General features: G+C 39.6%; 1 protein-coding gene and 1 long non-coding RNA gene across 6 annotated transcripts in view; one reads left to right on the forward strand and one right to left on the reverse strand.

Moving 5' to 3' along the window:
* The first annotated feature begins 553 nt into the window (after nucleotides 1–553).
* On the forward strand, nucleotides 554–3,386 carry LOC117400861 (uncharacterized). Its single transcript, XR_009319778.1, has 2 exons — nucleotides 554–584; nucleotides 2,256–3,386. It is a non-coding gene; the product is annotated as an uncharacterized LOC117400861 (long non-coding RNA).
* A 4,171-nt stretch (nucleotides 3,387–7,557) lies between these two features.
* Nucleotides 7,558–23,278, reverse strand: part of LOC117401129 (integrin alpha-7) — a 138,416-nt gene continuing 122,695 nt past the window's right edge. For 3 of the 5 annotated variants that reach the window (XM_059013486.1, XM_059013490.1, XM_059013487.1), the window contains 3 exons: nucleotides 15,464–15,562; nucleotides 14,237–14,362; nucleotides 7,558–8,801 (listed from right to left, as the gene is read on the reverse strand). In XM_059013486.1, coding sequence (XP_058869469.1) covers nucleotides 8,643–8,801; nucleotides 14,237–14,362; nucleotides 15,464–15,562 — 384 coding nt within the window. In that variant the 3' untranslated portion in view covers nucleotides 7,558–8,642. Of the gene's footprint in view, nucleotides 8,802–13,573; nucleotides 13,712–14,236; nucleotides 14,363–15,463; nucleotides 15,563–23,278 lie in introns of all 5 variants that reach the window. The other 2 variants (XM_059013488.1, XM_059013489.1) reach the window with 2 other exon arrangements.

Raw genomic sequence — 23,278 nt, forward strand, 5'->3', positions numbered from 1 at the left:
TAAGTTTTGATAAGGGACTGCAAGGGTAGAGCTTGTGTTATCCCACATTTCCTTTTAGTTGGTTCTGAGAGCCCACTAGCATAACCTCTGTTTTATCTGAATTCAAAATTAGAAAATTCTGTGACATCCAATGCTTGACGTCCGTAAGGCAAATAGCTAATAACACCCCGCAGAAGAAATTCCTGACTTTAGGGACAAATCTAGCTGGGTATCATCAGCATAGCAATGGAAGTTCACTCCATGTCTGCGGATAATGTCACCCAACGGTAGCTTATATAATAAAAACCGCAAGGGACCTAGAATGGAGCCCTGTGGAACATCACAGACAACTTCTGATAATTCCTATGTCTATACCTAACTGTCTACATTACAAATTGTTCAAGAATTGTTCTTGACTCAAGTAAATCATCCAAGCCTTTTGAGAAAAGAAAAGGGGTTGATACATTTGCCTGTGAGGTAATGTTACAGTTTGTGGTCTAAGGCGTGTCTGGTTTGGGGTTTTGTATAAAATGGTTGTGAGGAGAAACAGTTTCTGTGACAGTTTCTCAAGACAAAAACAGGAAGAAAGGCTTACTTAAGGTTTGGTATGTATCATTAATCATACACTCGTTATTACATTGTTAGTTAAAAAATAAAGGGAGAGTTTTGGTGATTTATTTTTTAGTTAGAAAACTATAGGGCCTATAAACTTCTAAAACAAATAAACTATAAATGTTTTTTTTTAATTTAATTTTATTTCTGGTTCGGTATCTTTACTGTGTGTATAGCACAAATGATTTGTAAATAGCTTTGAGGATCTAACCCACAGTGAATATATAAAATGGCAAAAGGAGAAGTGGTTTTTCTAAATGTACCTTATGTAGCTTCGGTAACAGCATTTATTTTAATACATTGTTACCTGATATACATTGTTATTACATTTTGCATTAACCAGTGTTATTACAAAATTGAGATATTCTATACTTATGTTTCAGTGTCTTTCAATTGGTGTATTCAACAGATTATCTTGGCAATAGGGTAGCACTGCAGCCAAAAAAGGGCATAAACTTGTAAATGAATAAGCTGTCATTTCATCAGCATGCAGTTCAAGTGACTTGTGTGTCAGACGTTTGGTTCACGCTGGTCACAGTTTTGCACTGTAAAACATTTATTGTAGAGGGGGCAATTGTCCTGCGATTTTCCCGTAAGGGGGAACATTGAGGTGTGTTTCTTAACGTTACACAATCCCAGCATCTGCAAGCTAATACATTTCTAGATATTCTAGATAATTCAATTCAAACCTTTATTTAACCAGGTAAAGACATTGAGAACAAGTTCTCATTTAAAATGCCGACCTGGCCAAGAGGCAACATAAATACAACAAACAACAATACATAGACAGTTAGAGACATTACAGCAATACAAAATCAATAAAGATATAATTATAATAATAATAACAATAATAATAAAATCAGCGTCTGCTTTGACAAGCACATGAAACAGGGAAAAGAGCTTCAAGTCTAGAAAAGAAAACACCCTCTGAGATAAAACCAGGGAGTTTAAGCCTTGATTGTAACTCATTCCAATCGTGAGCAGCTGCATATTGGAATGAGTTATGCCCAACAGCAGTAAAAACACGAGGAACAATTAAACTAATCAAATTGCTGAATCGAAGGTTGTCATAGGAGACCGATATAGTCAACAATTCTCTTAAATAGAGGGGTGATTTCCCAAATAGGGTTTTATAAATGAGTCTGTACCAATGACATAGCCGATGTGTTTGAAGTACTAATGAATGTACTAATTAAAGGTAGCACACTTAAGGGATTTATAGGGACTGTATAATAATGTAAAGCAACAAATTTTATATATATATATATATATATATATATATATATATATATATATATATATATATATATATATATATATATATATAAACTTTTAGAAGAAACATATCTTCTAGTTCCCACCAGAAAAGTGTAAAGTGAAGTATTTGTAGAAGGGGGGGTAGGGGGGTACATTAATATTGTCATCAAGACCATGGCAAGCACATACAGAGGATCCCCATAATCACCAAATAAAATATGTGTATAAAATCACATCTGAAAGGTCTATAGGATGTATGATTAACATTTGGATAAGACAAAATCAAGGCACTTATTGCGTTCACCATGTGTGACAGGCAGACAGATGAACCATTTTATTATGAGAACTCTAAAAAGAAATGAAAGAAAAGATGTTCCACTAATTGTTTTGTGATGGCTCGTCTGCAGGTTCTGCTGATATAGAGGATGGTCAAATTTCTCTTTTTGATGTTCTTGGTTGAGTCCAGCAGCCAATTCATGAGAAGTCAGTCTCTCAGCTCCAGAACACCAAAGACCTGTGCTGTTCTCCACTCTGAGAATGAGAAGCAGCTGGAGCTGCCATCCTTCAGAGACAAAATCCAGGTGGGATCCAGATGGAATGGAGCCTTCAGCTTCTTCACAGTGATGGAGGGCTGCCTGCTCACTCTTTGGCAGGATCACAGAGGACAGGGTGATCCTCAGTCCTTCATGAGTGGTGCTTACCCCAGTGTCACTGGTTCCTTTTCTGCCTTCCTGTGCAGCTGTGTGGGAGAGGAAAGTGGAATCGAGGGCCTTACTTCAACCTTCGCTGATTTCCGAAAGAGGCACCTTGCACCCAAGAACGCAAAAGGCGACAATAATTTCTGCACAGCTCAAATAAGGAACAGAAACCTTACTGATCACGGGTCATGCAAACGACGGAACACATTTGTATTTTCTGACGAGGACGTGGTTATAAATGTATGTAGAACAGGAGGTAGCCACTATCCTGACAAACGGCATAACAATCTGTATAAGAGCAATGACTTGTTCAATCTGACAGAGTGCTCATGGACAAATGAGCCTGAAGAACCGCCCAACTGTAGTTACACAGCAGATATGAAAACAAGGTTTATCATTCTAGCTTGTAGGAAGAAACTGCCCGTACATTTTCAAAAAAGCGTACCAAATTAACCTTATTTCATAGTTTTCATGATTACCCTTAACCTGAACTAACCTAACTTTTTTGTTCTGCACTGAATAATTAAATCAAGAATTGTCCTTCATTAAAAGGTACCATATTGTTGTTTAATCGTCCCTGATCTATTAAGATGGGTGTGTTGCAATTTGTGAATTGAGGCTACTCATCAGAAAAGGTTGAGAAAGGTACAGAGCAGAAATAAGCTTGTATAATGCAGCACAGAACTGAAAACCTACTGTTAGAAAAGTCCAGGTCACTGTGAGGAAAAACTGTTTTATGTTTTGCCTAAATGAGGCACTTTCTTTATTGAAAAAGAAGAAAAATCTTTTGTTTTGTTTCTGAACAATAAAAGTGCCCATCCCTTTGCGGAAATATATTTATTTGAAAAGTCTGTTGTCTCTTTACCACTTAGAGGGTCCTGTAACATTGAGCTCTAATTGCTTTGAGTCAGTTAGTGAAAAGAAGTAGTAGATTGGTATTATTTTTCATTTCCTATATTTACCAATGCCTGATAATAACCTGTGAACCTCTTTTTCAGTTAATTGAAAGAGGAAGTTGCACACAGCTAAGACTCTGTGGATTTAAACTTTCAATTTGCTGTACTGAGAAATTGAAACTGGCAGTTTAAAACCATTCTGGTTGTACAATTAGTGCAAGATTCAATGTTTTTGTGTCTTTCCTAAGGATTCACAAACCCCATTCAGCACTAATCCTGGAATACCCAATGTTACTATACATAAAATAGTCCAAGATAAGCGTCAATTGGGGTTTGTAAAAGCACCCCTAGAATTGGTTTGACCAGTTTTGAGAAAATCAATACATTGTATTTAAAGTGTTAGAGAACTTTTGCTGTATCCTGTGTTGCTTATATTGCAGCAAATATTTTTCATCATACTACATTGATCTTTTCAGTGTGCCATACTCTGTACAATAGAATGTTTGGTTGTGATTGGCTGGTCGTGTAGATAAAAGTTTAGTCAATTAAATGACACCATTTAGGTAAAGGGGGGGTGGTGGATCTGTGCTTGGCTGCCTCGGGCCAGTGCTTGTGTTTCCCCTCAGGATATCCAGACACTAGCCATTGGGGTGGGTAGCTTTTGTTTTCAGAATCACACTAATTTGGCTGAGAAAAAAAAAAAAAGATTTTTATTAACATTTTATAAAATACAAAACCAGTTGCTTTCTTTTTTAATTTGCATTCTTAAATATATCCATAAATACAAAGCAATCATAGTAGTTCTTACTTAGTACCAAGAGGATCATTTGCAAATGAAAATGCATGCACGCCTAAAACACACTGCTGCATAACAAACAAACAGAGAGAAAACCCATCATTAGGATGTTCCTCTGTGGACACATTGCCCACTTTATACATGTTCTGTGGAGTGAGTTGAAGGTGCAAGTCTTTGTTAAACAAATTACTTGAAAATGTGTTTTAACTAGTTATAATAACTTACTAATTTGAAAGAAGTGTAACTAAATACAGTTACAAATAGTTACTTTTCAGGGACGGTTTGCATTTTACAGAGGTTTTTTTTTCCGGTTTGGTCAGGCTGCAGCTCGAAATATTCGTTGAAGATCCAGCTGTGGAACCCCCTCGTTCCCTCCTCTGACTTCGTATGAAAGCGTGTTCACGTGGCAGGGTTGACTTGCACTGTTGAAACATTTTCCACATCATACATTTGCAGTTGTCCTTTTTTTAATGTAAAAGTATCTATGTAATTTTTTTTCACATAAAATGTAATCTGGTTCCACATTTAGTTACCAGTCTGAAAAAATAACCATTCCAGTTCCTGAAAACATACTCAGGTTACAGTGTAACAGTCACCCTGCACAGCTGATAAGCAACTGCACTGTCCTCCAAGAAGAGCTATTTGAATCTAGGCAATTGAAATGTATTTAGAACTGGGTGGATGCGCTCTTGTGTTTGAGTCTAGGGACGAGCTTTGATTAAGAGGGTGGAAAATGTAATGGATTTCCTCCTAGCAGCTGGTCAGTTAATAACACTGACATCAGCATAAGACCGCTTCTTAACTCTCAACCACAGAGCTTGCTATTGACAGATTTGAGGCACTTTTTAGAGTGGAAAGGAGATCAAATTCGTTACTAAGCTACGTTATTGCCGTTGAGTCACTGGCTGCTAGAATCCAGATGAGCACAGACGGGCCGAATGGACTCTCTGCTCGCACATGTTCTAATGTTCTTAAATTCTTACATTGGAGTATTTTATAGAAGCAACTAAACATATTCTGAGATCAAGTCTCCTCTTGATTGTAACTTTTTAATGTTCTTATTAGCAAATGTTTGTGTAGCAGCCTCCGTGCTCTTCAGCATTCTCAGCCCAATATAAAGTTAACCCAGAATGTATAAACACACATGTAGCAGGGCTACTTGATAAGGGGATTGGAATCTGTGTTCTCCTAGGTAACCAGGCTTCTCTCAAATATTTTGTTGTAAGTTGCTTTACTGCAAGTGTCCTTTTTGGTTTTATTAGTTATTCTTTGTTGGAGACAGCAGAGAGAAGAAGGGACGGTAGGTGTGGCACTAGGACTAGGACTAGGACTAGGACTGGGTATTCAATGTGCCGCTGTAGAGAGTGTTCGGAAGACGTGCTTTGTCAGCGTCCTGCAGAGTTAAAGCCGTGTGAGTATAATTCTAAAAGTAAAGTGTTTTGCATTTGGAAATCTTGCGTATTGAATAAAGCTGACAGACGTGTGGTTACTTCCCGGTCTCATAAGTTTTGCTTTTGTTGGATCAAAGCACTAAAGCATCAGGTTAAGAGACACACACCTTTTGTTTGCTTATTATTTAAACGCTGTGTCCTTCTCCTCTCATTTGGTTTAAAAAGGGGAAAGCCTTTCTATTTTTTGATGGCCAGCAATTACGGGTGGGGGAGACATTTCTTCTTTGTCAAAGCAGGTCACTCAGTTTAGGGCTTGCCCTCAGCGCACCGTAAAGGTAATTGGTTATTTCTTTTTTATTATTATTGTGGTTGTTGTTTTGTAAACACTATAGTTGGTTAAGTGATAGTTTGGTATTTTGCAAGTTTTTTTTTTGTTTTCTGAGTGCACTATATTTTATGATTTTTGTTGTTTCGATATTTCTTTTGATTATATTATTATTATTACAGTTGGCGTGGTTTTGTTTTCAGAAGGTGGGAGTTACTAACCAGTGTGGGTGAGGACAAGATAGTTATATAGTTTTTTTTGTGTGTTTTCTTTCCGTTTAATATTGAAGTCCTGCCAGTCTATTAACATTAAATTAACCCTTAATTCTTGGGGACCCCTGTATGCTGCTGCTGACTTTTCTAATACAGTGGCTCCCCTGTGTGTGTTTATGATCCATTTGGTTTTGTTGTAGAATCCTTGCTGGGGAGATCTGTTTCTATCTGTCCACCATCCCTCAGTGAGAAGTGCACTGGCTGCTAGGCCCTGGTCTAAGGACCCTTCCTGTTGAATACATGTATTTTTAGATGCCTTTATTTATTTCAATGCCTTTCTCTTATTAAAACTGTGATCGATTTTATTGGTTATTTGAACCCACTTTTAGGTAACTTTGAGACTATTGTAATAAAACTTTTTGGACTTTTATTCTGCCTCTTCCACTCTGTTGCTATCTCTGGTCACTTTACCTCTATTCAACGAACCTGTTGATTTGGTTTTGTTAGTAAATTGAGTATTTTCAAATTGAGTTTTTAGTGCCCCTAGTGGTGGTGTTGGGACCCCTTGGTGAGTGCTCCTGTGTGGCTGCTACATACACAGCATTGATTTAGATGTTTGAAGCTATGTGCAAATGATCAGTAGGCAGTCGTATTTTTTTTAGTAGTTGCTCAAGATATTGAGTTTAAAGAGGCCAGGTCTAGCATTGAACAAACACACAATACTGATAATGAAGCTGCAAAAACGAAAGCAGTATAACTGAATGGGAAATGGGCCATTGCTGTCATTCAATGAGGTTTCCTGTCTGATTGCCTGTGTAAAAAGACACATACAGCAAGAGAAACTCTTCTATCAAACCCTTGAAATGTGCTTTTCTTCAGTGATATTCTCCAGTAAAAGTTTCAGAACCACTAGATTTGTCAAAACGAATCAAGTGCCTTAAAACTGACTTGTGGGCGTGGCTTCGAAAGGACGCTCATCTGTCCCAAGGATAGGAATTAGACAGATCTGCATTGAACAGGTAGTAAGTTTGACAAGTCAACCTCACAATGTTTCCAGTTCTGGACACCACAGTCCAGCGAAGAGCAACCAAATTAATGTAAGGTATGGAATGGTAACCCATGCTAAATGCATTGTATAATAATAGGAAAAGCATGGGGGGAAAACTGCAAAAATACCATGGTAAACCGTTTACTGTACAATAAACAGTTAGAAAGTTACTGCTATCCAAAGTGGTCTAGAAACTTAAAGATGGACGTTTCTCAGCTCTAGCTGGTCGCAGCTCCAAGACTACCCCCTGGTGGTTGCATTACTTAAGTATGTAGCAGCCTTTACCATGTATGAAGTGAAACAGCCTGCAGTCAGGGTTATGTTGTTGAATGCTGAGGAGTAGTTATTTTATAAAGGTATTTTATTAAAAAATACTGCACCAGGATCAACTTTGTTGAGAAGAAGCTTCTCATTTACAACAGGAGGGTCCACACAGTCACAAACCCACACATAAGCTGAGAGTGGCAGGTATAGCAAAATCTGTAGTTGCATCGACGTTATCCAAGCATATTTTCAGACCACCACCTGAACCTTACCAGCCTATACATGGATATCAATAGATCTGTATCTGGAGAAGTGCTAATCCAGTTGTCATGAAACATGGTTTTAACATTATTTAGCATCAATTGAGTATCAGATTCTGGGGATATATGGGGTGTCTCTCCATCCTTTCATCTGTTGTCACACATTTCCGCATATATATGGAGAACCGCCAGTCCAATTGTTCTGTATTATTCTGTACATACTGTTATTTGTGATATCTGTGTATTTGTGTCATGTACTGACTGCTTGCTCCAGTGTGTGTGTTTGTGTCATGGTCTTTCTGCTTGCTCCAGTGTGTGTGTTTGTGTCATGGTTGTCTGCTTGCTCCAGTGTGTGTGTTTGTGTCATGGTCTTTCTGCTTGCTCCAGTGTGTGTGTTTGTGTCATGGTCTTTCTGCTTGCTCCAGTGTGTGTGTTTGTGTCATGGTCTTTCTGCTTGCTCCAGTGTGTGTGTTTGTGTCATGGTCTTTCTGCTTGCTCCAGTGTGTGTGTTTGTGTCATGGTCTTTCTGCTTGCTCCAGTGTGTGTGTTTGTGTCATGGTCTTTCTGCTTGCTCCAGTGTGTGTGTTTGTGTCATGGTCTTTCTGCTTGCTCCAGTGTGTGTGTTTGTGTCATGGTCTTTCTGCTTGCTCCAGTGTGTGTGTTTGTTTGTGTCATGGTCTTTCTGCTTGCTCCAGTGTGTGTGTTTGTGTCATGGTTGTCTGCTTGCTCCAGTGTGTGTGTTTGTGTCATGGTCTTTCTGCTTGCTCCAGTGTGTGTGTTTGTTTGTGTCATGGTTGTCTGCTTGCTCCAGTGTGTGTGTTTGTGTCATGGTTGTCTGCTTGCTCCAGTGTGTGTGTTTGTGTCATGGTTGTCTGCTTGCTCCAGTGTGTGTGTTTGTAACTGTTCATGCCCCATCTCGGTCACTCCAGTGTGTCGCCCACTCTTTCTTGTGTAAAGTTCCCGTCTTCTCATCTTTGAACTGAGGTCTGTCTTGTTTAGGGATCTTCACTGCATGGTACTGCGGGACTGTGTCTGTGTATTGTGCACGCTTGAAGAACCCACACTGAAACAAAACACACAATTAAACAGTTTAAAAGTGTGGCAATCACAACAGGCTTCAATATGGAGCAATATGATCAATGTTGTCTTAATCAATATTTCTCCACATATGTTCCTTCTATTGGATTTTTCAAAAGTCATTCCCAGCAATGTATTAACCTTAAACTTTAAATTTAAAATGAGTGACCAGTTATTTTAACTTTGATTTGTGTCCTCTCCACAACAGCTCAGGAGAAGTGGAGGTCAGGGACTCCCAGAAGCTCAACAGCGGGTGTAAACTAGCGGCCCCTGGAGGACAAAGGCCAGCCCTACAGGTGTATATTTCTTCAGGTGAGCCAGATCCAATGACACTCCCTGAGGACTATCCAGCAAAGATTGGTATTAATTCATAATTAGGAATGATTCTGTACAACATGCAAATCAAATACAAGCATGCTGTTACAACAGTGAAGCAGCTGTGATTGAAATGAAGCAGTCAATAGAATTGCTTTTATTTTATGTTTCTGTTTGTTTGGTTTCTATTGTTTTGATGTTTGGTACACTCTCCTATGTTTTAAAGTTAAAATGTATCCTTGGTTGTACATGTTATGTATATGGTGTTATTGTCGTGAAAAAGAGGCAGTCAATAGAAATGTCTGCAACAGGAATAAGAAATACTAAAATAAATTACACTAGCACTAGTAATTGTTTAAAGTGTTAATGAACACCCTTAATCAACTGCTTTCTCCTGTGCGCTATACAGTATGTAGTACTGAAATATCTTTTTCAACATAACAATTGTTTTGATATTATTATTATTATTCAAATCTTTGTTGTGAATCGGCAGAAGGCAAAATGCCACCATGAAAACACCCGGTGTAGTATCAATTCGGTTCCCATATAATTCAGTGCCCCCTGCTTGTTGTGTGCATGTGCAGAGTGATCTTTATCCAGTCACAGCACGTGCTCTGCTGATTTTGTCAAAGTGGGTTCATGGCGATTCAGCAGCTCCTGTGGGAACACGCAGCGACTGCCATCAATGAGCAGCTCCTGAGATAAACATGCAGCGAACTTCATACTTTAAATAATGCACCAAAAATACACAACATGACATTGAAAGAGTAACTTGAAAAGCACAGAAGTTGAGAAATTATCATATTAAATCAACAAGGCAGCCATGCAGTGTGACAGAGATCGAATGAGTCTTAGTGTTAGATCTCCCTCTCGACCTGTGAGAGCACGGTATACGAGGAACAGAGTACCCTTAATGAAATGGCACGACAATTTATTCCGTAGGGTAGATGGAAGTCGGTCAGTTCGGAAGGGGGCGGAGCCATGGCACCCGAGCTCAGTGACCCAGACGGTAAGCGGCATGGCATCCGAGGACTGGAGGAGCGGATGCGCTCGTTAACGTCGGGGTCATGGGCGAGGGTATAAATAGGGGGCATGGCTTGAGTGATCTGTTCCTTTGCATATGGTTAAGTTAACTAACCGAGAAGGAGCCCGTGCTGTGAGTAAACCGTGAGTGTTTTGTGTCTGTGTATTAACACTGTGTGTCTTGTGTGTTATTTGTCACAGAAGATTACTGAGCACGATCCGGAGCTGCAGCCGCAGGCCAGCGAAAAACCCGGACTTCACCTCTCACCTTTCACTACCGGAACTGTCTTTGTGTTTGCACCTTTTAGCACTTGAATCACGCACTGTCTTTGTGTTCGTGTTTAGTGTGGGTGTCGGAACGGGACTTTGGGGTTGCGGGTCAAACCCGTGGGATTATAAATTAGAAGTGATACACGCCGCTGTATCACTTCCAGCACTATTATTATTTATAGGTTTTGCCTTGAGGCTCTGGACATTTACTAAATTAAATAAACACCCTTGCACCTGTACCAACGTCTGTCTGTGTAATTATTCTGCACTGCACTCACCTGCACGTCATTACCACTTTGCCACAGCAGATACTTTTTTTATGTAACAATTAATAAAATAGTGTCCTTTACATAATGTGTGTTGTGCTTTTCTTCTGTTTTATATGTATTTCCAGCAGGCATTTATAAACACAATCTTATTATTATTATTTGTATTTATTTTTAAAAATTGTAATTTCACGGGGCGGGAGCCAGGCTACCTGCAGAGATGTCGCCTGACTTCTTAGAGAGCCGCCCACCGTTGGGCCCAAGCCCTGTGCAGCATGAGGTCCAAGTCGTGGTGAGGTCACGGCTGCAGATTATGAAAGGGCTGCGTCGTGATGCGGCTGATTCCAAGGGCAGGGACATAGAGTTAGTGAAGATTGAAAACATATAAGAGAGGGCCCGCCGTTTGCTAAGGCCCGACATATAGAAGGGGGTCCAGACACACAGGAGAGATCCCCTGCACATTAATAGAGGCTTGAGAATCTGAAAGGAAGAAAGAAAGTGGGACTTTGGCTCGTTGAGAGCTGCCTTCGATGAGGTGAATTACAGACTTCCGAAGCTGGGACGGAGAGGCACTCCCAGAGAGCCTGAAATGAGAAGATTGCCTCGAGTTACGAAGGGAGAGCTCCTTCTGTGAGGTTAGCTAGAATAAGCTTAGATCCCCGGCTTGCGACTCCGACTCACTGAGAGAACCTCCCCCGGTAGGTAAAGGAAATGTAGCTTGCACAAAGGTCGTGAAGTGCGACTCACGAACCCCCCAAAAGGATGGACCCCCGGCTTCCCGCTAAAGATTCCTACGACTGCAGACAAACAAAAGAACCGCCAATGCATATAAAAAAAGAAAGAAAACATTTAACACAACAAAGAGGGATAGTAACTGGCTCCCTACTAACTATGTGAAGACCCTCCGCTTAGTGGAAAGTAAAAAAAAAAAACTCTCTTTTTAGGGTGAAACCTTTGGTGGTCCTTGCGGTAGGGTCATCCCCAATCCGGACATACTAGCAATAGACTGCTGTGCAGAAGATATCTCAGATGGGGAAGATCTTTTGTATGATTCAACTGCTGATGAGGTCGAGCGCCCCATATTTTTTAATTAGATGCTGGTTAATCTTTGCTCTTGCTGCTGAAGTGGCTGCCCTGTTTCGGAATGAATGAGGAGTACAGAATTGTGGGATAAGTCCTGCTCTAGAAACCAACGTGGACAGATGAGATGTGAACCAATGTCTGGATATAACAGTCTGGCTTGAATCGATGAAGAGGGGGTCAGAATTCAAAATGGGGTTGCGTTCTGCAATATATTTCTGCATGGAAGCATATGGGCATAGAGGAGAGTTAAATTTTGATAGGTGAATGAATTGACCTTGCCGGAGCGGATCCGTTTTGGAAATGTGCAGAAAGAGGATAATGTAGGAATCCAAGATGAGCATCTTTTAAAAAAATGCAGTAAGGCATACAGTTTCCATTGTTAGGTCATCAAATGTTGAGAAGCAGCCTTGATGGAGGATTGAAATCAAATTGCTCAATAGAGATAGACAGGCGAGAAGGAGAAGCAGTCGGAGAGCTCTTAGAGATTCCGTGCAGGAGGAGATGGACAGCTGGTATTGATAGGAAAGTTGGGGAGGTAATTGAAATTGATATTGTATTACTGACAGACAGGATTTGATTGTAGCTGTTGCAAGATGTAAAGAGTCCTTTGTACTATAAAAGCCAAAATCCAGTCCTGGTTGAATGGGGTCGGATTAGTCCTGCTTTGAGAGCAGAAAGTCAAATAGGTGGTCCAGCCGGTGAAATAAGAGGATCTGGTGGAAGGAGCCAGTGCTGCAGCCATGTATGCTTGTGCTGCATTGAGTCGTCCGCTGATAGTTGGGTAAAAATTAAATACAATTTGGCATTTATTGGTTTTCTTTTTTTAGGTAAGCATTTCAGTATTTAGGAACATCTGTTGCATAATAACTACAGAAAATGGTCAAATTTAAATGTGACAATGCTATTTGTCTTCATTAATAAATGTTTAATCATGAAGCATCTTGAAATACCTATTTTTAGATGGTGAAATGCCATGAACTAAGCCATTTTTTAACCTGAAAAAAATACAGCCCCTATTTTCTTTGACCTGTTGCGACCTAAAGACATGAAAGAACCCTCTGTTTTGTTTTTGCAGCTGGAGATAGAAGTAGAGAAGCCGAGACGCAAGCCCAGTCTGAGGGGATGGCCTAGACGCGAATACAAACAATAAAGGCAATTTAAACTTCAAGCAGTGAGCAGAAGTAAAATCTGTTAGAAACTGCATTGGTTTTGTTTCTTAAGAATCTGATTTTGTGTTGCTTAATTTTGTGTTGCTAAATATGACAGTAACTGAAAAATAAAGCAATGTGTTCTCTTCCCTGTAATTGTTATATACATTAGTTATCTTCCCTGGCATTTGATTAATATAGTTCTGTCTCCTGGCATTGTATGTATATACTTCACTCACTGGCATGTTATGCACACAATAAATAGTTCCCTAGCGTTTAATGCACATAGCTCTCTGGAATTGCATGTAGTTAGCTCCCTGGCACATCGATTGGATGTAGTTCCCCTCTCACAATTTAAAGTGAATAAACAACATTAATTACATAAAAACAAAGCATGCAAAAGCAACGTGTGTGCAAAATATACCCACCTCCTCATATTGTCACCATTTGAAAATGTTGGCCACCATAAATGTTCATTTGACCACCATGTTTTGAAAGCTAGTGGCCAAATGGCCACCAGCCTACAAAGTGATTTGTCCCACCCTGCACACAGCACAGCAACCCCCCTAGTGCACCCCTACCATTGTCTAGTGATCCCCCTCGCTACTGTACTTCCCTCCGCACACACACAGCACAGCAAGCTCAGTGCAGACCCGTGCTGCGTTACCACAATATCTCTAGTTCTGGTCGAAAGCTTGTTTCTCAGCCTCAGAGGGCTGCAGCTGGAGATGAGCTCGATAATACTCTGTTTCATAGTGAGGCTGTCTCTCTGTTCGTTTAAAGAAGCCACACTGTGGAGAATTAAAAATACAAGTAGATAAAATAGCAAGGACACAAGCACAGGGCTGTTCAATTACTTACAATTAATAACTATCTTTAACATGTTTTAATTTGGTATTAATTAAAACAGACAGAAATCTTTTTAACTTGTAAAACACCATGATACCTATCCTCATTTGAAATGTACACATTATTAAGTACAAATACATGATGATAAGATAATGGCTTCTTGCAGTGCAAATTAAAGCATTCAAGACCCCCATACTTTTCCTTTGCTGTCTCCCGTGTTTTCCACATTGCCATTGCCATTGACTGTTATTCAAACATATTCCCAATAGTTTTGATATGTTTTTCCTCACATCACTGCAAATAGCCACTTGCTTAAACATGCTTCTGAGAGATTTCTTTCTGTTTTATTAATACTTGATGAAATGGAATTACTTGGAAAATCTTGGAGTATCTGCAGAGCCCAATCCACAAGCAAATCTAGAAGAAAAGTCACTGCTGAGAAGCTGTGGGAGGAGCTTTTATTTTACCTTCCAGAGCAGGCAGACGAGCAGAGCCAGCATCAGAATCCCAGCGAGGATTGCAATCAGAATGATCCACCAGGGGACTCCAGTGTGATCTGAGACAGCATGCTCTGGATAGACCATCACTGAGATCTGTAAGAAAGATTATCATTACAACCGCACCAATAGGAATGACATCGTTTTACTATCACTATTAGATTACGCGTATGTATTTGTATGTACAGCATACCTCTGTGATAGACTTTTCTTTATACTAAGTCCTCATCTTCAACGGTTATTTTAAAAATAAAGTACGCAAGGGCTGAAGGTGTGCAGCTGGTCTACCTAATCAATATGTGATTGACTGATTAGGAGTAGAAAGTGGGAGAGCTTTGGAGTGTGGAGGCTCTCTGTTTAAGGGGAAGCATTTCAATTATATTATAGTTATCAACCAGTGTATTTCTAAATATTGTTAATTGGACATTTATATTTACAGTGTCTGGTGTTTGGCTCCTAACTTATTTACGTATGTATTATTCTGTTATTCTACAGTAATTGGTTTAACTGGTTTTGTGTTTCATTTCTTATTGATGTACACATTATTTGTTATTAATTATTGTTACTTGTAGTTATGTCAGTTTGCATGTCTCAAAAGTTATATTATCTACTAAAGCAGGTGTTTTTGCAATTTTAAGGCAATTCTAAGCCAATTTTTGGGATCACACACGACTCAGTTGTATTATTCCTTATAAAAGTTTACCATTGCAATTTCTCACAGGCATACTATGTATTTACCATTGTTTACCATACCTCTTTGTGCTTCACCTTTGTTTTAACATGCTTCAACTATGCTTTATTACACTTTGCTTTGATGTTACTATGAGAAATGTTTAGTCTGAGAGACTGGATTATGTGTGGCTGCTGGAGTGTAACTGTATTTGTAATGTTTAGTCTGAGAGACTGGATTATGTGTGGCTGCTGGAGTGTAACTGTATTTGTAATGTTTAGTCTGAGAGACTGGATTATGTGTGGCTGCTGGAGTGTAACTGTATTTGTAATGTTTAGTCTGAGAGACTGGATTATGTGTGGCTGCTGGAGTGTAACTGTATTTGTTAGTCTGAGAGACTGCTGCCCCCCAGGATCCCCCTGTAAATGAGAGCTGTGTCTCAAGAGCAAATGTTTTAAATAAATAAAAGTTATAACAATTCAATATAAAAAATAATTGTGCTCAATAAGACATGGGACACACTGTACCTGTGCAGCAGCGTTTCTCAGCTCTAGGTGTTTAATTGTGGATTTTACAGTGATGTTGGCCCTGACCAGCAGCTCCAGAGCACTGACTGATGGGAAATCCTGAGATAGAGAGAGAGAGAGAGAGAGAGAGAGAGAGAGAGAGAGAGAGAGAGAGAGAGAGAGAGAGAAAGAGAGAGAGAGAGAAAGAGAGAGAGAGAGAGAGAGAGAGAGAGAGAGAGAGAGAGAGAGAGAGAGAGAGAGAGAGAGAGAGGGAGAGAGAGAGATTGTTTAGCATTCAAATTTACATAAGAATAAGTCACACAAGTCACCAATGCTTGTCCAGTACTATAGCATCTCCTCAGGTCTTAAAAGATCCCAACCCATTCCATACCCTCTATAAAAAGAGTGGATCCTTTCCTCTGTCCTGAATCTCAACATCATTTCCAACTGTGTCCTCTTTGCCTGGTTTCTGTGCTGCACTAAAGTATTGGTTTGGGTTAGCTTTGTCAACTGCGTGGTATATTTCAAGTCAATTACCCTCTGTACACTACTCTCTGTACTAAGTCTATCTCCACTGAAATACCAACTTAGCAAGCAAACCATTGTTGACAATCATAGAAACAGTTATGATTGAATTAATAGTTATAAATACTACTGCTAAACAGCTAAAAATACATCAACTGCATTGGTATGCTAATTCAGGTTATAACAATATTTAAAATAGTGATAAGAACAATACAGATAAGAACATCAGAAAGTTTACAAATGAGAAGAGGCCATTCGGTTTGGTTGTTAGTAGCTTATTGATCCCAGAATCTCATCATGCAGCTTCTTGAAGGATCCCAGGGTGTTGGCTTCAACAACATTCCTGGTGAGTTGGTTCCAGACCCTCACAATTCTCTGTGTAAAAAAGTGCCTCCTATTTTGTGTTCTGAATGCCCCTTTATCTAATCTCCATTTGTGACCCCTGGTCCTTGTTTCTTTTTTCAGGTCGAAAAAGTCCCTTGGGTCGACATTGTCAATACCTTTTAGAATTTTGAATGCTTTTTTTTTTTTTTTTTTTTTTTTTTTTTTTAAAATTTAGTCATCGCAAATTTTTTATTTTTACCCCGGTTTTCACCCCAATTTAGCATGCCCAATTATTATCTGTATCCCCGGCTCACCGCTCGCAACCCCCCCGCCGACTCAGGAAACGGAGGCTGAAACACGCGTCCTCCGAAACGTGCTCCTTCCAAGCCGTCATTTTTCGCACTGCAGATCCACAGCAATGCTACCAGACCTATAGTGCCGGAGGACAACACAGATCTGGCGGCTCCGCTGCAGAGCCACAGGCGCCCTATCGGCCACAGGGGTCGCTGATGCGCGGTGAGCCGTGGATTCCCCTGCCGACCTAAGCCCTCCCTACCCAGGCAGCGCTCAGCCAATTGTGCGCCGCCCCCTAGGAACTCTCGGTCACGGTCAGCTGTGACATAGCCTGGATTCGAACCAGCGATCTCCAGGCTATAGGGCACATCCTGCGAGGAGCGCCTTTTACTGGATGCGCCACTCGGGAGCCCCCATAGAATTTTGAATGCTTGAATCGGAACACTGCGTATCTATTTCACAAGTTTTTACAAAGGAGGACACAGACAACATGCCCCACATGTCAACCTGTTCCTACCCTTTTTAAATAACTTTAGCATAACAGAGGCAGAAGTGTTAAAAGGACTAGGAGCTCTTAAAATAAACAAATCCCCTGGGCCGGATGAGATCCTCCCAATAGTACTCAAAGAAATGAAAGAAGTTATTTACAAACTGCTAACCAAGATCATGCAACAGTCTCTTAACAAAGGGGTTGTACTGACAGACTGGAAAATAGCAAACGTAATACCGATCCACAAAAAGGGAGACAAAACAGAACCAGGTAACTACAGACCAATAAGCCTGACATCTATTATATACTTATGGAAACTATAATAAGATCTAAAATGGAAAATTACCTATACAGTAACAGTATCCTGGGAGATAGTCAGCATGTTTTTAGGAAAGGGAGATAGTGTCTAACTAACCTGCTTGATTTTTTTGAGGATGTAACATCGACAATGGATAATTGCAAAGCATACGACATGGTTTATTTATAGTTCCAGAAAGCTTTTGACAAAGTCCCACATAAAAGATTAATTCTGAAACTGAACGCAGTAGGGATTCAAGGAAATGCATGCACATGGATTAGGGTGTGGTTAACATGTAGAAAACAGAAAGTACTGATTAGAGGAGAAACCTCAAAATGGAGCGAGGTAACCAGTGGTGTACCACAGGGATCAGTATTAGGTCCTCTGCTATTCCTAATCTACATTAATGATTTAGATTCTGGTATATTAAGCAGACTCGTTAAATTTGCAGATGACACAAAAATAGGAGGAGTGGCAAACACTGTTGCAGCAGCAAAGGTCATTCAAAATGATCTAGACAGCATTCAAAATTGGGCCGACACATGGCAAATGAAATTTAATAAAGAAAAGTGTAAAGTATTGCATACAGGCAATAAAAATGTGCATTATAAATATCATATGGGAGATAGTGAAATTGAAGAAGGGAACTATGAAAAAGACCTAGGAGTTTATGTTGACTCAGAAATGTCTTCATCTAGACAATGTGGGGAAGCTATAAAAAAAAGCCAACAAGATGCTCGGATATAAAGTAAAAAGTGTTGAATTTAAATCAAAGGAAGTAATGTTAAAACTTTACAATGCATTAGTAAGACCTCATCTAGAATATTGTGTTCAGTTCTGGTCACCTCGTTACAAAAAGGATATTGCTACTCTCGAAAGAGTGCAAAGAAGAGCAACCAGAATTATCCCGGGTTTAAAAGGCAAGTGAAGGTCAAGGTCATTTCTGGATAGGGCATAATTGGTTTCCTATACAGGTTATATAGTAAACATGACTCTATCTGTAGTGTGTTAGGAGATATATACACTGTCAAAACCGTGAATTGTCCAGTTTGACCATCAATCAGAGGTCAAAGGTCAAAGGTCAAAGTCCAAGACATTTTTGGAAAGAACATAAGAAAGTTTACAAACGAGAGGAGGCCATTCGGCCCATCTTGCTCGTTTGGTTGTTAGTAGCTTATTGATCCCAGAATCTCATCAAGCAGCTTCTTGAAGGATCCCAGGGTGTCAGCTTCAACAACATTACTGGGGAGTTGGTTCCAGATCCTCACAATTCTCTGTGTAAAAAAGTGCCTTCTATTTTCTGTTCTGAATGCCCCTTTACCTAATCTCCATTTGTAACCCCTAGTCCTTGTTTCTTTTTTCAAGTCAAAGAAGTCCCCTGGGTTGACATTGTCTATACCTTTTAGGATTTTGAATGTTTGAATCAGATCGCCGCATAGTCTTCTTTGTTCAAGACTGAATAGATTCAATTCTTTTAGCCTGTCTGCATACAACATGCCTTTTAAACCCGGGATAATTCTGGTTGCTCTTCTTTGCACTCTTTCTAGAGCAGCAATATCCTTTTTTGTAACAAGGTGACCAGAACTGAACACAATATTCTAGATGAGGTCTTACTAATGCATTGTAAAGTTTTAACATTACTTCCTTTGATTTAAATTCAACACTTTTTACTTTATATCCGAGCATGCTGTCTAGATCATTTTGAATGACCTTTGCTGCTTCAACAGTGTTTGCCACTCCTCCTATTTTTGTGTCGTCTGCAAATTTAACGAGTTTGCTTTCTATACCAGAATCTAAATCATTAATGTAGATTAGGAATAGCAGAGGACCTAATACTGATCCCTGTGGTACACCACTGGTTACCTCACTCCATTTTGAGGTCTCTCCTCTAATCAGTACTTTCTGTTTTCTACATGTTAACCACTCCCTAATCCATGTGCATGCATTTCCTTGAATCCCTACTGCGTTCAGTTTGAGATTTAATCTTTTATGCTGGACTTTGTCAAAAGCTTTCTGGAAATCTAAATAGACCATGTCGTATGCTTTGCTGTTATCCATTTTCAATGTTGCATCCTCAAAAAAGTCCTCAAAAAATCTTAGTTGGTTTCCTATATGTGTTCAATAGTAAACATGAGTATATCTGCAGTCTGTAACCCCCCCAAAAAGAGGTCAAAGTTCAAAGTAAAGGTTTTCTATAAAGTACACACAGTACAGTATTTCACTTATTCAGTATATATAGACAATTGACAGCTACAAGCAGAACAGTTCTACATGATATGGTTCTTGAGTTATAGCCGTTAGAATTGTTGGGGGTCTCAGCCCGAGACCCCCAAAACCGTAAGTCCGATTGGTAATAAAACCATTAGCATAAACATACAGATATAGTGCAATAGCTGTGCCGAATATCAAGTTGATCAGCTGAAAGCTGTAGGAGGAGATGTGCTGAGAAAAACATGTCAGAAACGAGTAATAATAATAATAATAATAATAATAATAATAATAATAATAATAATAATAATAATAAAGAAACCAAGAGAAAACAACCTCTGAATTTTTCAGCGCAGACAATAAGGGGTCTTGTCTTTCTAACTCGAACAGAGGCTGCTGAGACATCAGCAATTAAAATGTAAGGGAGGTACCTCACACTGCTGCCCCAGGAACTGCTGTCTGTCTCGGGCAAACCTCTCCCAAGGACTCGGCGGTGGCTGTCCACAGAGTACATCTTTTTTCGCGAGAACGCAAGAACCTCATGAAATAAGCTCCCCCTCACAACAAAAGAAATGACATTCTAAATTATTTTTTTCACCAGAGTACTTCTATTTTTGCCAGAACAGCTGCTTTTTTCGTGAGAATTCCTTTTTCATGAGAGGTGTGACGAAAAAAAGACTTTAAATGATAAAATAAATACATTTCCCGCTCACAAAATGAAAAGACAATGTTATAGTCTGCCTTATGGAGTCCCAATTATACCTCGTTTCCACAAACCTGCAGCACTGGCATTGTCCTGTCACAGTTATGAAAGCGGGCCACATTGTTTCTATGAATTTTGTAAAAACCCATACCGTGCCCTGGCGTGTCAGCACCATGCTGTGCCAGCATCCTTTCGTATCTGATACTGGCACGGCACGGTGCTGCCCAGAGCCAGAGGGGGGTGTGCAAGAATGTGTAACGAAACAGAAAAAAATTTTGGTAAACAAACAAAGAACTCTGTGGGAGGATTTTAAAATTAAAATGTTGATAAAAACATGTTGAGAATATAACCTCCAAAAGCAACTGATGCTGCAGTTAGGAGAATAAAAGTGTCACTTTACCTCACTAGTAGTTTACCATGGTATTTTTGCAGTTTTCCCCCCATGCTTTTCCTATTATTATACAATGCTTTTAGCATGGGTTACCATGTTTTATAACACCGTGTAACAATTTTTTTTTTTTTTTTTTTTTTGGTTCCTGGGTAGTAAGTGTTATTTCCTAATTGCTTATGCCTCAAAAGTAGAGAAAATGGCTATTATTCCCCATAAACTTTGCTTTTGTGACCAGGACAGTGATATTTTGAAATTTACCTATTTTCCAGAACATTCCAGATAGATTCAGTGCTGAGTAAACTTTGAGTAACTTCTAGAACTTTCTAGAACTTTCCAGTAATATAAATAGTAGTATAAATACAGGGGCCTTAAGCCCACCAGTTCAGTTTAGTTCCAGCTGCCTAAGTGGATACATATCTGCATTTCTCTGAGATGGCATCAAGAGGCTGCAAGCATCCAGCAGACGCATTTTGCTCAAGCAGTGGAACTTGTTGGATGAAAGTGTGCAAGTCGCAGATCAGAGGAAGCGTCACCAACCTTTTTCCAGCTTCTTCACCCGTCAAGATTGGCTCTGCTTCTGCCACAATGTGACCAGTCTGTTCGAGGCAATCGGAATCGCCTGTAACCAGAATGAGTGGCGCCTCTTCATTGACAGCTCATCCAGGAGCCTCAAAGCCGTGCTTCTCCATAATGGTAACAAGTACCCGTCTTCCCGTCTTCCCCTGGCTCACTCGGTGCACCTCAAAGAGGATTACAACAGCATCAAGACCTTGCTGGACGCCTTGAAGTATGATGAGTACGGCTGGGAGGTCATAGGAGACTTCAAAATGGTGGCATTCCTGATGGGTCTCCAAGGCGGTTTTACCAAGTCTCCCTGCTATCTTTGCCATTGGGACAGCAGGGACACCAAGGCGCATTACCACAGGCGGGACTGGCCAGAGCGGACCGAGTTCTCTGTGGGGAGGAACAACGTCAAGTGGGAGGAACAACGTCAGGTACCTTCAAGACTTCTTCCCTAAGCTGTCTGAGGCAAAGGTCAAAGCCGGTGTCTTCGTCGGACCACAGATAAAGAAGATCCTGGAGTGCAATGAATTCCCCAAGAAGCTCACTAGTAAGGAGAAAGCGGCTTGGAACAGCTTTATCGCAGTGGTTCGGGGCTTCCTGGGCAATCACAAGGCCGAAAACTATGTGGAGCTGGTTGAGACTCTGGTGAAGAACTACGGCACAATGGGCTGTAGGATGTCCCTCAAAGTCCATATCCTTGATGCTCATCTTGACAAATTCAAGGAGAACATGGGAGCGTACTCGGAGGAGCAAGGCGAGCGCTTCCACCAGGATATACTGGACTTTGAATGCCGCTACCAAGGACAGTATAACGAGAACATGATGGGAGACTACATTTGGGGGCTGATTCGTGAAAGTGATTGACAGTATAATCGTAAATCTCGAAAAGTACTCACTTCTAAATCTTTTGTAGTCATTTTTGTATTACTTTAGTATAAATACATGTTAATTTGGATTCATATGTTGTTTTTTTCTGACTTTATGTGAACGAAAAGACACAAATTCGCCCGTTTTCTCATTGGAAATAGGTAAATTTCAAAATATCACTGTCCTGGTCACAAAAGCAAAGTTTGTGGGGAATTATAGCCATTTTCTATACTTTTGAGGCATAAGCAATTAGGAAATAACACTTACTACCCAGGAACAAAAATTGTGTTACATAGTGTTATTTAAGTAAAATTTAGTAAAGTTAAAAGTTAGTAAAATTTGCTATCATGCAATACTGTCCATGAGACTGCTACCTCCTATGTAAATAGTTAAGTGATATTTTTATTTCATACATTTTCTATAAATAAGATCAATAATTAAATTACATTTAAACAAAATGTTATTGTTAAAGAGTGTTTATGCAAAACCAGTGTGAATTTACAATCTAGCTTTATATAACTTAATATTGTTCTGATGACAATGTAAATCTTCTATAGCGGGCTTTACGTTGTCTTTTATGACTTTGTTTCCTATACGTGTTTTTAATATAAAAAAGCAATGTGAAACCATCGCTAAAAACAAAACAAACAAACAAACAAAAAACGATTCAACATATCCATCTTGACGTGTCTTCAATACCATGTGTTACCATGGTTACCATTGTCCGTATTGCGTAATTTCTGTTCTCTACACAGATTTATATATTTCGTGGGGACAGCTTGTCATGCTTCCATTACTGTGCTGTTTAAGAACCACGCTGACATGGTATGGAAATAGTAATCGTGGAAACAAGGTATTATATACAGACATGTCATGGTTTATAAAAGATCTATTATTTTATGAGTTTAAACTGAAATAAAAATGTCTGCCTCACGAACAAAGATTTTTTTCTGACAAAAGAAGATTAGACCCAAGATTAGATCAAGCATCTAACTGCAAAAGCTGTACTGAGCATGCTCAGAACCAAAATGTAAAATCCCTATAACTCAGGAACAGATTAATATTTTTTTTAACAAATCAGACAATGGCACAATTGTGGGCCAGTCCCATTGTACCCTAAAATTGTCAAACAAAAATTCCAAACCGTTTTGGAGCTGGAGACCAACAAAAAA

The sequence above is a fragment of the Acipenser ruthenus genome, chromosome 45, assembly GCF_902713425.1.
Source record: "Acipenser ruthenus chromosome 45, fAciRut3.2 maternal haplotype, whole genome shotgun sequence".
Classification (NCBI taxonomy): Eukaryota; Metazoa; Chordata; class Actinopteri; order Acipenseriformes; family Acipenseridae; genus Acipenser; species Acipenser ruthenus.